Source organism: Rana temporaria, chromosome 8, assembly GCF_905171775.1.
Source record: "Rana temporaria chromosome 8, aRanTem1.1, whole genome shotgun sequence".
Lineage (NCBI taxonomy): Eukaryota > Metazoa > Chordata > Amphibia > Anura > Ranidae > Rana > Rana temporaria.
The window spans coordinates 6,042,892-6,057,448 of record NC_053496.1 but is presented as its reverse complement, the minus strand read 5'-3'; the positions used below and the strand labels follow the sequence as shown (position 1 = coordinate 6,057,448).

The window sequence follows — 14,557 nt, the reverse complement described above, 5'->3', positions numbered from 1 at the left end:
CTTAGCACCCCCCCCCCCCGATTTCCCCTCCTAGAGCAGTACTTACTCCCCTCCTAGTACACATATTACCCCCCTCCCACCTTAACCACCCCCCAGCACAAATCCTCTACCCCTAAACTTTCCCCTCCTAGTACACATCTTACCCCCCACCTTAACCACCGCCCCAAGCACAAATCTTCATCCCCCCTTTAATCCCCCTCGATCACCACTCTTAGCACCCCCCCCCCCCCAATTTCCCCTCCTAGAGCAGTACTTACTCCCCGTCCCCCCTTCCAGCACAAATCCCCGTCCCCAATCTCCTTGTGACGCCCCCGCACCTCACATGGTACCGCCCGTCCCTCCTGCCCATCCCGACCCTGAGTACAGTCCTTACCTTTCAAAAGGGTCTTCGAGAACGGTGAGCCTAGAACCCCCGGGAGAGGTGTTACCATATTGTAGTCTATTGTTCCATATCTCAAGGTGTTCTTAAAGCCCCCGAGGGCCGAGGCGTCTTCCGATGGCCAATCAGTCAATAATGAGAAGGTGACTTCTACTTCCGATCAATATCTCTTTAAAAAGAAAAAAGAGAACCTGTCACGTGCACAACCATGGCCCGGATGTTGCTGGACAAGCCATTATATATGATTCTACCCAGCGGCACTAAATAATGGTTAGTCCAGCAAAATCCCTCTGACTCCCGTCCAGCCGTATGATGAGATGAGTTCAGTACAATGTGATGTCATAGTGAAGGAGGAGGCGGAGAGACCATTCCTGGTTGTAGAGTAAAAGGAGGTCAACGATCCGAGAAATCACCTTCCCCGATCTTTTATATCAAAGAAATAAACTTTACAGTCCAAATAAAACCTTAAGATGCATCCTGGCATCTTTGATCCTGGCATAGCTGTACTGCGCCAGTCTTTGATCCTGGCATAGCTGTACTGCACCAGGCTTTCATCCTGGCATATCTGTACTGCACCAGTCTTTGATCCTGGCATAGTTGTACTGCACCAGTCTTTGATCCTGGCATAGCTGTACTGCACCAGTCTTTGATCTTGGCATAGTTGTACTGCACCAGTCTTTGATCCTGGCATAGCTGTACTGCACCAGTCTTTGATCCTGGCATAGCTGTACTGCACCAGTCTTTGATCCTGGCATAGCGCCTGTACTGCACCAGTCTTTGATCCTGGCATAGCTATACTGCACCAGTCTTTGATCCTGGCATAGCTATACTGCACCAGTCTTTGATCCTGGCATAGCTGTATTGCACCAGTCTTTGATCCTGGCATAGCTGTATTGCACCAGTCTTTGATCCTGGCATAGCTGTACTGCGCCAGTCTTTGATCCTGGCATAGCTGTATTGCACCAGTCTTTGATCCTGGCATAGCTGTACTGCACCAGTCTTAGATCCTGACATAGCTGTACTGCACCAGTCTTAGATCCTGGCATAGCTGTACTCAGAGGGGTGCGCAGCCTATTGCAATAGGGTGTGTACCCCAAATTTTAAACACACATTTTAAAAGTCCACTGCGGGACATTTTTGTTGGGCGGGGGCCAATCGAAGTCGAAGTTGTTGAGCGGGGGGGAAGCAGCCAATCAAAGTTGTTGAGGGGGGGGGTCGGCGGCCGAACGAAGTTGTGGAGGGGGGGGAGACGATCGCAGTTGTTGAGGGGGGGGGGGGGTGATCGCGGGTGAGCGGGGGGGGGGGGGGGTTTGCCGTGGATGGATGTGAAGTTCACTCACTCACCACTGCACAGCCTGTCAGTTCTCCTCTCATGTCTCCCCTCAGAAATTTTCGGACCTCAACTTAACCAGGACTGCGGGTCATGGGGACATGGGGTCCCCATGGGAGGGGGAGAACCTGACCAAGAGGTCACATGCCCTCCCCCCTCAAGACTTTCAGGGCAAGCCAGAGGGCCTACAATCTACTAGTCGGGAGTGAGAAAGTGCCAAACCTACCCCTTTCTTTGGGGGGCCTGCCAAAGAAAGACCTACCAAAGTACTAGGTGGGGCTCCCCCAAAGAGAGACCCCATAGGAGGTGGAGAACCTGACCACATGCCCCCCCCCCCCCCTTGTTCAACAATTTCAGGACGACCCCGAGGACCTACACCCTACTAGTCGGTAGTGAAAAAGTGACAAACTGACCCCTTTCTTTGGGAAGCCTGGCGAAGCAGGCCTACCCATGTACTAGGTGGGGCAGGGAGGTGAAGAACCTGAAAGGACACATGCCCCCCCTCCTCAAGACTTTCATGGAAAGCCCGAGGACCTACACCCTACTAGTCAGGAATGAGAAGGTGCCCAAACTGTGTAGGTGCAACAACATGAAAAAGGGAAAGTGGAGAAAGTGCTTTAGGTGTTCATTCCTGGCTGCTGCAGGCAGGGCCGCCATCACATGTAGGGGGCCCTGATGTCCCGAGGGGCCCAGCCACCCAGGCCCCAACCAAAAAGACAGAGTCCTTGCTGCTGTAGTAACTAGCATTTGTTAAAAGCAAGGTGAGCCAATGTGAGTGAGCCAATGCACTCAAAGGGATGTCTCTTTGCTATATTGGGATGTCTCTTTGTTAGATTGGGACGTCTCTTTTCTGAATAAATGGGGCTCTCTCTTTGCTGGATTGAGATGTCTCTTTGCTGAATATATGGGGATGTCTCTTTGCTGGATTGGGATATCTCTTTGCTGAATATATGGGTCCATCTCTTTGCTGGATTGGGCTGTCTCTTTGCTGAATATATGGGGCCATCTCTTTGCTGGATTGGGCTGTCTCTTTGCTGAATATATGGGGCTCTCTCTTTGCTGGATTAAGATGTCTCTTTGCTAAATATATGGGGATGTCTCTTTGTTGGATTAGGCTGTCTCTTTGCTGAATATATAGGGCCACCTATTTGCTGGATTGGGCTGTCTCTTTGCTGAATATATAGGGCCATCTCTGTGCTGGATTGGGCTGTCTCTTTGCTAAATATATAGGACCATCTATTTGCTGGATTGGGATGTCTCTTTGCTGAATATATGAGGATGTCTCTTTGCTGGATTGGGCTGTCTCTTTGCCGAATATATGGGGCCATCTCTGTGCTGGATTAAGATGTCTCTTTGCTGAATATAAATGACCATCTCTTTGCTGGATTGGGCTGTCTCTTTTCTGAATATATAGGGCCACCTATTTGCTGGATTGGGCTGTCTCTTTGCTGAATATATAGGGCCACCTATTTGGTGGATTGGGCTGTCTCTTTGCTGAATATATGGGGCCATCTCTGTGCTGGATTGGGCTGTCTCTTTGCTAAATATATAGGACCATCTCTTTGCTGGATTGGGATGTCTCTTTGCTGAATATATGAGGATGTCTCTTTGCTGGATTGGGCTGTCTCTTTGCCGAATATATGGGGCCATCTCTTTGCTGGATTGGGCTGTCTCTTTGCCGAATATATGGGGCCATCTCTGTGCTGGATTAAGATGTCTCTTTGCTAAATATAAAGGACCCTCACTTTGCTGGATTGGGCTGTCTCTTTGCTGAATATATGGGGCCATCTCTGTGCTGGATTGGGCTGTCTCTTTGCTGAATATATGGGGCCATCTCTTTGCTGGATTGGGCTGTCTCTTTGCCAAATATATGGGACCATCTCTTTGCTGGATTGGGCTGTCTCTTTGCCGAATATATGGGACCATCTCCTTGCTGGATTGGGCTGTCTCTTTGCCAAATATATAGGGCCATCTCTGTGCTGGATTAAGATGTCTCTTTGCTGAATATATAGGACCATCTCTTTGCTGGATTGGGCTGTCTCTTTGCTGAATATATGGGGATGTCTCTTTGCTGGATTGGGCTGTCTCTTTGCTGAATATATGGGGATGTCTCTTTGCTGGATTGGGCTGTCTCTTTGCCGAATATATGGGGCCATCTTTTTGCTGGATTGGGCTGTCTCTTTGCTGAATATATGGGGCTGACATCTCTGTGCTGGATTGGGCTGTCTCTTTGCTAAATATATGGGACCATCTCTTTGCTGGATTTGGCTGTCTCTTTGCCGAATATATGGGACCATCTCCTTGCTGGATTTGGCTGTCTCTTTGCCAAATATATGGGGCCATCTCTGTGCTGGATTAAGATGTCTCTTTGCTGAATATAAAGGACCTGGGGAATGTTGGTGGTCAGGCCAGGGTAGGGGGCCAGGCTTAAAGCTGTGTACGGGGCCCCAACATTTCTGATGGCTGCCCTGGCTGCAGGTAACTCATTGAGATTCGAAAAAACCAAGGGCACCAGCCACTGAGCTGCCCTTTTTTTTGCCCCATCTACAGTTGGCAAAGTAAGGTCACTGGCCTTGCTGCGCTGTGTGGCAGCGGGTCTTCATTCAATCACATGATCGATATTTTGGTAGATAATATCCTTTCCGTTATCATAGATCATAGATGAAGGTTCACAACCAAAAACTATTACTTGGTCCAAAATTTTACCCAAATTTTTCAACCTCAGCAACTCAACTCTTCATGATGAAGGCTCTCCACCCGCAGGAGCCAATACACATTTGGCATGCACTTCTAACAGTTAAGTAATATTTGAACTTCCTCCTCAACTTTCTAAGTGGTGTTAAAGTACTAATTTTGGTCTGAAGTTAACATCACAAGCATTGTTTTCGCATAATTGCCCGTACATGTCAAAAGTATTATGAGATATTCCTGCGATAGTGTGAAATCAGCTAATGCAAACAGCGTTGGAGAGAGCCGCGAGAGAAAGAGATGGGAGCTGGGGAGTTGGAGCTTTGCATATCTGTGACAGCAACAAAGGCAGAATGCACGGGAGGGAGGGGGACCGAGGGCTCTCCATCCACACACAACCTACATACACTCCAAGCAGTTTCCCTGCTCCTTTAAGTCTTTCACATCTGCAGGCATGGGAGAGAAGATAGGTGGCTTCTGTGCTGGAAAAAGAACTACGAGGCGAGCAGATCATTACGGGGAGGAACTTTAGGCAAGACCACATTTTCCAGGGTTGGTAGAGTTAAAATTCTGACATTGTGAACATAGCTGCCGAAAACTTGGATATCATTTGTTTGCAAAGCTTCAACTTGAAAGATTCAACTTCCGAGTTGGTTAACTAAAAGGAGAAGATCTGGACCAGTGTTCCTGCCTCAGCAAGCTTCGAAGGAGATCTTGAAGGGTAGAAGAAACCTGGGTTACTGCCTTTTCAACTTCCGAGTTGGTTAACTAAAAGGAGAAGATCTGGATCAGCGGTCCTGCCTCAGCAAGCTTCGAAGGAGATCTTGAAGGGTAGAAGAGACCTGGGTTACTACCTTTAAGGGATACAGCAAGTTCAAAAGAACGACTTGCCCTGCCTGGCCAAAAATCCTAAAAGGAGATCTTCAGGGGTAGAAGATCTTTTGGAGACCTAGGTTCCTGCTTTTGGTGATACAGCAAGCTTCAAAGGAGATCTTGAAGGGTAGAAGAAACCTGGGTTACAACCTTTTCAACTTCCGAGTTGGTTAACTAAAAGGAGAAGATCTGGATCAGCATTCCTGCCTCAGCAAGCTTCAAAGGAGATCTTGAAGGGTAGAAGAAACCTGGGTTACTGCCTTTTCAACTTCCGAGTGGTTAACTAAAAGGAGAAGATCTGGACCAGCATTCCTGCCTCAGCAAGCTTCAAAGGAGATCTTGAAGGGTAGAAGCAACCTGGGTTACTAACTGTTCAACTTCCGAGTTGGTTAAGTAAAAAAGGAGAAGATCTGGACCAGCATACCTGCCTCAGCAAGCTTCAAAGGAGATCTTGAAGGGTATTAGAGACTTGGGTTACTACCTTTAAGGGATACAGCAAGTTCAAAAGAACGACTTGCCCTGCCTGGCCAAAAATCCTAAAAGGAGATCTTCAGGGGTAGAAGATCTTTTGGAGACCCGGGTTCCTGCTTTTGGTGATACAGCAAACTTCAAAAGACCACTTGCTGTGCCTGGTCAAAAAAACGCCCAAAAAAAGGGTGGATGACCTGTTAGAGGTCTGGGTTCCTGCCTTTAATACTACAGGAAGCTTCAAAGGACCACTTGCCCTGCCTGACCAAAAAATCTAAAAGGAGATCTCCAAGGGTGGAAGATCTGTTGGAGATCTGGGTTCCTGCCTTTGGGTCTAGAGCAAGCTTCAAAGGACCACTTGACCTGCCTGACCAAAAAATCTAAAAGGAGATCTTCAAGGGATCTGTTGGAGATCTGGGTTCCTGCCTTTGGGTCTATAGCAAGCTTCACATGACCACTTGCCTTGCCTGGTCAAAAAACCTATAAGAAGGTCTTCAAGGGTGGAAAATCTGTTGGAGATCTGGGTTCCTGCTTTTGGTGATACAGCGAGCTTTGAAGGACCACTTGCCCTGCCTGGCTAAAAAAAACTATAAGGAGATCTTCAAGGGTGGAAAATCTATTGGAGACCTGAGTTCCTGCCTTTGGGTCTAGAGCAAGCTTCAAAGGACCATTTGCCCTGCCTGGCTAAAAAAACTAAAAGGAGGTCTCCAAGGGTGGAAGATCTGTTGGAGATCTGGGTTCCTGCCTTTGGGTCTAGCGCAAGCTTCAAAGGACCACTTGCCTGGCCAAAAAAAAGAGAGCCTAGCCTCTGAGAAATGTAACCCTCAAATGCAAGACTTATGGAGGAAGAGATCACAAGGAAAGTTCCCGACAGGGACGGAGACAGTTAATTTTGCGTCCCCAGATGGTCGATGGTGAAAGAGAGCGTGTCAAGGTCCTACCTCCGTCCTCAGGGCTATGGTACTACCCAGGATGTCCTTGGAGGACGAGTGGCATTCAGAAGGATTCCAGACCTTGGGCATCGTTTTTCTGGTCTTCAGCTCTCTTAAACTTCTGCATTTTTTGGGGATCATCGACTTTTCGGAAGAAGGTAAGACCACCAAGTTGGGGCAGATGACGGGTAGGGAGGTGAATGATGAGTGAATGTAGCTTTTCATAGTATATACATATGTGAAATCCACTAATATACTGAAGACCTTTTTTTTGGGGTTAAATGTTCCTGCCCCCCCCCCCCCAATGATTTAAGAAACCATGGTTGATCTCATTTGAAGGCTCCACTAGATTTGCCCCCCCCAAAAAATGTCTAATTAACTAGTGACAAGGTCATCTAGAGCCAAACTGTGCCCCCCCCCCCCCTCCGTCCCGAAGATGTATGAATATGTTTCAGCAAAAATCCCCCCCAAAAAAACTGCATGCTCCCCCCTAAGCATAAATCTCCCATCCCTCCCAGTGCAAATCCATCCCCCTGCTGAACCCCAAATCCTGGCACAAATATTTGCCCCCCCCCCATCTTAAATCCTCTCTCTCCCCATATGCCCCCAACACAAACCCCCTACAAAAAAAACTTCCCCCATCTAGCACAAATCCTCTACCCCTCAAATTTCACCTCCAAGCACGGATTATCCCCCTCCACTTCAAAAAAATGTCCCCCTCCTAGCATAAATACCCCCCAATTATATCTGCTAGCATAAATCCCCCCCCAAAAAAAATTCTGATCTTAGTACAAATCCCCCCCCCCCCCACCACCACCATATTACCATTTCTAGCACAAATCCCCCTCCTAGCACATATGCCCTTCACCCACCGCCCCTGCAACACAAATCCCCCCCAAATCACTACCCCTAGCACACCTCCCCAAATTTCCCCTCCTCAAGCAATACTTACCCCCTGACACCCCCCCCCCACCCATCACCTTGTGGTGCCCCCCCCACCCCACATGATACCACAGTGCCCAGAACACCGGCCCCTCCTGCCCACCCCTTGTCCCAGCCCTGACTGTACATATCAGGTGTCCTGATATTTCACTGACTACATGCTTGTTCCAAGCCAATACCTCACTACGCGGATCTGAGAAATGTAACCCTCAAATGCAAGACTTATGGAGGAAGAGATCACAAGGAAAGCCCCCCGACAGGGACGGAGACAGTTCATTTTGCGCCCCCTAGGTGATAGATGGTGAAAGCAGTGGCATCTCCAGCTTTCATATTTAGGGGGGGGGCACATGGGGGACAGGGCCAACTATAAAATGCAATAACTCGGTGACGGCCCCAGCAAGATGCAGGGCACATATACCGGTACAAACAATAAGGTGTTTTAATTGGGATGGGGCACAGTATAATGTTGGGGGGGGGGGGGTCATTGCCCCCTCTGGCCCCACATTGGTGATGCCAGTGGGTGAAAGAGAGTGTATCAAGGTCCTACCTCGGTCTTCAGGGCTATGGTACTACCAAGGATGTCATTCTGAAGGATTCCAGACTTTGGGCATCAATGTCTTGGTATGCCGACGCCTTAAGAGTTCCCTTCACTGGAACTAAGGGGCCAAGCCAAACCCCTGAAAAACAACCCCTCGCCATAATCCCCCCTCCACCCCACACCATAATCCCCCCTCCACCAAATGATGCACAAAGCAAGGTCTATAAAGACACGGACAAGTGAGTTTGGGGTGGAGGAATTCGACCGGCCTGCACAGAGTCCTGACCTCAACCCGATAGAACACCTTTGGGATGAATTAGAGCAGAGACTGCGAGCGAAGGGGGCGGGGTCAAGGACAGTCAGTCTGGGGAGGAAAAGGGTACATGATGTTGGAAGTCCTCCAGCCAGGAAATTAGGTGGCCTATATCTGTCTTGGTGTAGCTTCTAATGCACACTGTGTGTGGTGAAATCAGAAGAAGCTGTTTCAGTTCAGGAGAGGAGCCGCTACAACTGTGCGAGCGTAAAGGGCGAGGCCGGAAAGCAGATTTCATAGAAACTTGTGGCGAGATAATATAGAGGTTCAAATTGCTGATCAGTGAGAAGAATGTTCCTTACATTGGTGATCAGTGAGAAGAATGTTCCTTACATTGGTGATCAGTGGGAAGAATGTCCCTTACATTGGTGATCAGTGGGAAGAATGTTCCTTACATTGGTGATCAGTGAGAAGAATGTCCCTTACATTGGTGATCAGTGAGAAGAATGTCCCTTACATTGGTGATCAGTGAGAAGAATGTCCCTTACATTGGTGATCAGTGAGAAGAATGTCCCTTACATTGGTGATCAGTGAGAAGAATGTTCCTTACATTGGTGATCAGTGAGAAGAATGCTCCTTACATTGGTGATCAGTGGGAAGAATGTCCCTTACATTGGTGATCAGTGAGAAGAATGTCCCTTACATTGGTGATCAGTGAGAAGAATGTCCCTTACATTGGTGATCAGTGGGAAGAATGTCCCTTACATTGGTGATCAGTGAGAAGAATGTTCCTTACATTGGTGATCAGTGGGAAGAATGTCCCTTACATTGGTGATCAGTGAGAAGAATGTCCCTTACATTGGTGATCAGTGGGAAGAATGTCCCTTACATTGGTGATCAGTGAGAAGAATGTTCCTTACATTGGTGATCAGTGGGAAGAATGGTCCTTACATTGGTGATCAGTGGGAAGAATGTTCCTTACATTGGTGATCAGTGAGAAGAATGTTCCTTACATTGGTGATCAGTGGGAAGAATGTCCCTTACATTGATGATCAGTGAGAAGAATGTCCCTTACATTGGTGATCAGTGAGAAGAATGTCCCTTACATTGGTGATCAGTGGGAAGAATGTCCCTTACATTGGTGATCAGTGAGAAGAATGTTCCTTACATTGGTGATCAGTGGGAAGAATGTCCCTTACATTGGTGATCAGTGAGAAGAATGTTCCTTACATTGGTGATCAGTGAGAAGAATGTTCCTTACATTGGTGATCAGTGGGAAGAATGTCCCTTACATTGGTGATCAGTGAGAAGAATGTTCCTTACATTGGTGATCAGTGAGAAGAATGTTCCTTACATTGGTGATCAGTGGGAAGAATGTTCCTTACATTGGTGATCAGTGAGAAGAATGTTCCTTACATTGGTGATCAGTGAGAAGAATGTCCCTTACATTGGTGATCAGTGAGAAGAATGTTCCTTACATTGGTGATCAGTGAGAAGAATGCTCCTTACATTGGTGATCAGTGGGAAGAATGTCCCTTACATTGGTGATCAGTGAGAAGAATGTCCCTTACATTGGTGATCAGTGAGAAGAATGTCCCTTACATTGGTGATCAGTGAGAAGAACGTTCCTTACATTGGTGATCAGTGAGAAGAATGTCCCTTACATTGGTGATCAGTGAGAAGAACGTTCCTTACATTGGTGATCAGTGAGAAGAATGTCCCTTACATTGGTGATCAGTGAGAAGAATGTCCCTTACATTGGTGATCAGTGGGAAGAATGTCCCTTACATTGGTGATCAGTGAGAAGAATGTTCCTTACATTGGTGATCAGTGGGAAGAATGTCCCTTACATTGGTGATCAGTGAGAAGAATGTCCCTTACATTGGTGATCAGTGGGAAGAATGTCCCTTACATTGGTGATCAGTGAGAAGAATGTTCCTTACATTGGTGATCAGTGGGAAGAATGGTCCTTACATTGGTGATCAGTGGGAAGAATGTTCCTTACATTGGTGATCAGTGAGAAGAATGTTCCTTACATTGGTGATCAGTGGGAAGAATGTCCCTTACATTGATGATCAGTGAGAAGAATGTCCCTTACATTGGTGATCAGTGAGAAGAATGTCCCTTACATTGGTGATCAGTGGGAAGAATGTCCCTTACATTGGTGATCAGTGGGAAGAATGTCCCTTACATTGGTGATCAGTGAGAAGAATGTTCCTTACATTGGTGATCAGTGAGAAGAATGTTCCTTACATTGGTGATCAGTGAGAAGAATGTTCCTTACATTGGTGATCAGTGAGAAGAATGTTCCTTACATTGGTGATCAGTGAGAAGAATGTTCCTTACATTGGTGATCAGTGGGAAGAATGTCCCTTACATTGGTGATCAGTGAGAAGAATGTCCCTTACATTGGTGATCAGTGGGAAGAATGTTCCTTACATTGGTGATCAGTGGGAAGAATGTCCCTTACATTGGTGATCAGTGAGAAGAATGTCCCTTACATTGGTGATCAGTGGGAAGAATGTCCCTTACATTGGTGATCAGTGAGAAGAATGTCCCTTACATGTGGAAGAGTCACCTGGAGAAATAGTGGAACTCTAGAAGGAGTCAGTGATGTCCGGAGGGATGTAACGTCACGGAGAAACATTAGACTGTATTCTGATCTTTTCCATTACTCAGCTTCGGACACGTTGAGTCTCGTGGTTCCTCCGGCCACTCCCCCCCCCCCAAAAAAAACAACAACTCCTCATTCCTAGAAGTGAATGATGCCACCGCCCATTAGACTCATTAACAGCTGTGGCGTGCAACATTTAACACGGCGCCCGAGCAGCGCCCTCAATTATTCATACCATGGTACACATACGGCCCCCGGCTTTTAAGTGGAGTAAATCCATACATGAAGGGAGTCGGAGAGAAGAGGAAGACGGCTGGCCTTAAACATTGCTTAGCGGGACGGGGAAAGATGGTTTCTGATTGGTTGTTGAGAATGGCCCAGTTATGTGATACTTTAAGTAAAACTCCCCCAAAACCCGAATCTATACCGGGGCAACTTTTACCCCCATCCTGCCTGACGGATCCGCCGGCCCCCGGATGTATACCATAGAGATTTCCGGTGGACCAGATGGTCGCCGGAGTCTCTATGGTCATTCGGAGGCCGGGCCAAAAAAAAAACAAAAAAACGATCACCGCTTCACAGCTGAGGCGGCGCCGTTTTTTTTTCTTTTTTAATGCAGAGGGCGGGGCGTGAGCCCCGCCCTCTGCATTAAAAAAGAAAAAAAAAGGCGCTGCCTCAGCTGTGAAGCGGTGATCGTTTTTTTGTTTTTTTTAGGCTTTACCAGCCTAGAGGTGAAATGTGAGGTCTTATTGACCCCTCCCCCCCATATCTCACTGTAAAGAGGACCTGTCATACCCTATTCCTATTACAAGGAAAAATAAAAAATTATTGTAAATTTTACTTAAATTTTGTTATTTTGACACGTTAAAAAAATATATATATAAAATATAAAAAAAATAAAGAAAAAAATGTGATCACTTTTCCTATTACATTCCTTGTAATAGGAATAAAAGTGATCAAAATGTTTTTTTTATTTTTCTATATTTTATATATATATATTTTTTTTTAAAGTGTCAAAATAACAAAATTTAAGTACAATTTACAATATTTTTTTATTTTTTTCTAACCACTTAAGACCCGGACCAAAATGCAGGTAAAGGACCCGGCCAGTTTTTGCGATTCGGCGCTGCGTCGCTTTAACTTACGATTGCGCGGTCGTGCGACGTGGCTCCCAAACAAAATTGGCGTCCTTTTTTCCCCACAAATAGAGATTTATTTTGGTGGTATTTGATCACCTCTGCGGTTTTTATTTTTTGCGGTTTTTATTTTTTGCGCTATTAAACAATTTCGAAGGATAGATGCAACACCAGAGAAATCCTGCAGGTGAGGATTCAGTATTGTGACTGTGGGGCCCATTGTTTCCGGGTTCAGAAATGCTGTGGGGCCCATTGTTCCCGGTATAGAAACGATCGGTATTTAAACCTGAACAGCTTGTATTTCCCCACCGTACTGTGATTTCCAGCGAATTCATGGCCTCACCGCTTCATTAAATATTTAAATTGCTTTTGTTGCGTCCTGTAATTGTAACTCCATCTGTGAACACAAGAACCCGCCACGAGCGCACAAACTCCGGCTAAAGCAGGACATATTTTTATTTTTTTGTTTTATTTATTAGTCACCATTAAACAAATCCGCGAAACTTTCCTGTTAGGAAAAAAAACATTTAGGGCCGTAGTTATAAAAAAAATCATCCCGTGAAACTGCGTGTGGTTGGGTCGAATGTTATTAGGCTATCAGGAAAATACTGCATTATGGCCGCTAGATGGAGCCGATCAGCACAGGCAATACATTTATTATAAATTTACTATAATTTATAATAAAAGACATTTAATAATCATTTATAAAACAATTGTATATTTTATAAAACTTTATATTAATTTAATATCTTTTTTAAAAATCTATAAAATGATTTTATATTTTATATAATGTAATATATCCACTTGAAGACCACGCCTTTTCTGGCACTTTTTGTTTACAAGTTTAGATGAGAATTTGTTGCTAGAAAATTACTTAGAACCCCCCAAACATTATCCCTTTTTTGGGGGGAAGAGTAGAGGAAGAGTGGAGGAGAGTGGGGGAGAGTGGAGAAGGATGGAGAAGAGTAGAGGAGAGTGGGGGAGATTGGAGGAGAATATGGGAGGGTGGTGAAGAGTGGAATAGAGTGGAGGAGAGTGAAAGAGAGAGTGGAGGAGAGTGAAAGAAAGAGTGGAGGAGAGTGAAAGAGAGAGTGGAGGAGAGTGAAAGAGAGTGGAGGAGAGTGAGGGAAAGTGAAGGAGAGTAGAGGAGAGCGGAGGAGAGTGGTGGAGAGTGGGGAAGGGTGGAGGAAATTGGGGAAGAGTAGAGGAGAGTGGAGGAGAGTGGGGGAGAGTGGAGGAGAGTGCGGGAGAGTGGGGGAGAGTGTAGGAGAGTGGTGGAGAGTGGAGGAGAGTTGGGAAGAGTGGGGAAGAGTGGGGGAGAGTGGGGCAGAGTGGAGGAGAATGGAGGAGAGTGGGAAGAGTGGAGGAGAGTGGAGGAGAGTGGAGGAGAGTGGGGAAGAGTGGAGGAAGAGTGGGGAAGAGTGGGGGAGAGTGGGGAAGAATGGAGGAGAGTGGGGGAGAGTGGGGAAGAATGGAGGAGAGTGGAGGAGAAGGGAGGAGAGTGGTGGAGAGTGCAGGAGAGTGGTGGAGAGTGGAGGAGAGTGGGGGAGAGTGGTGGAGAGTGGTGGAGAGTGGAGGAGAATGGAGGAGAGTGGGGGAGAGTGGAGGAGAAGGGAGGAGAGTGAGGGAGAGTGCAGGAGAGTGGTGGAGAGTGGAGGAGAGTTGGGAAGAGTGGGGAAGAGTGGGGGAGAGTGGGGCAGAGTGGAGGAGAATGGAGGAGAGTGGAGGAGAGTGGGGGAGAGTGGGGGAGAGTGGAGGAGAGTGGGGGAGAGTGGGGGAGAGTGGAGGAGAGTGGGGGAGAGTGGGGGAGAGTGGAGGAGAGTGGGGGAGAGTGGAGGAGAGTGGGGGAGAGTGGAGGAGAGTGGGGGAGAGTGGAGGAGAGTGGTGGAGAGTGGGGGAGAGTGGGGGAGAGTGGGGAAAAGTGGGGGAGAGTGGAGGAGAAGGGAGGAGAGTGAGGGAGAGTGCAGGAGAGTGGTGGAGAGTGGGGAAGAGTGGTGGAGAGTGGGGAAGAGTGGGGAAGAGTGGAGGAGAGTAGGGAAGAGTGGGGAAGAGTGCAGGAGAGTGCAGGAGAGTGCGGGAGAGTGGAGGAGAGTGGTGGAGAGTGGAGGAGAGTGGAGGAGAGTGGTGGAGAGTGGAGGAGAGTGGGGGAGAGTGGGGGAGAGTGGGGAAAAGTGGGGGAGAGTGGAGGAGAAGGGAGGAGAGTGAGGGAGAGTGCAGGAGAGTGGTGGAGAGTGGGGAAGAGTGGTGGAGAGTGGGGAAGAGTGGTGGAGAGTGGGGAAGAGTGGGGAAGAGTGGAGGAGAGTGGGGAAGAGTGGGGAAGAGTGCAGGAGAGTGCAGGAGAGTGCGGGAGAGTGGAGGAGAGTGGTGGAGAGTGGAGGAGAGTGGAGGAGAGTGGAGGAGAGTG

The 14,557-nt window shown here is 47.4% G+C and overlaps 1 protein-coding gene across 2 annotated transcripts in view; it reads left to right on the top strand.

The window, feature by feature from the left end:
- Window positions 1-14,557, top strand: part of KCNIP2 (potassium voltage-gated channel interacting protein 2) — a 230,457-nt gene that overhangs the window by 145,198 nt on the left and 70,702 nt on the right. The window contains exon 1 of one of the 2 annotated variants that reach the window (XM_040361245.1): window positions 6,504-6,828. The exons of the other annotated variant lie outside the window; for it this stretch is intronic. Coding sequence (XP_040217179.1) covers window positions 6,696-6,828 — 133 coding nt within the window. The 5' untranslated portion in view covers window positions 6,504-6,695. Of the gene's footprint in view, window positions 1-6,503; window positions 6,829-14,557 lie in introns of those variants that run through there. 2 annotated transcript variants of the gene reach the window in all.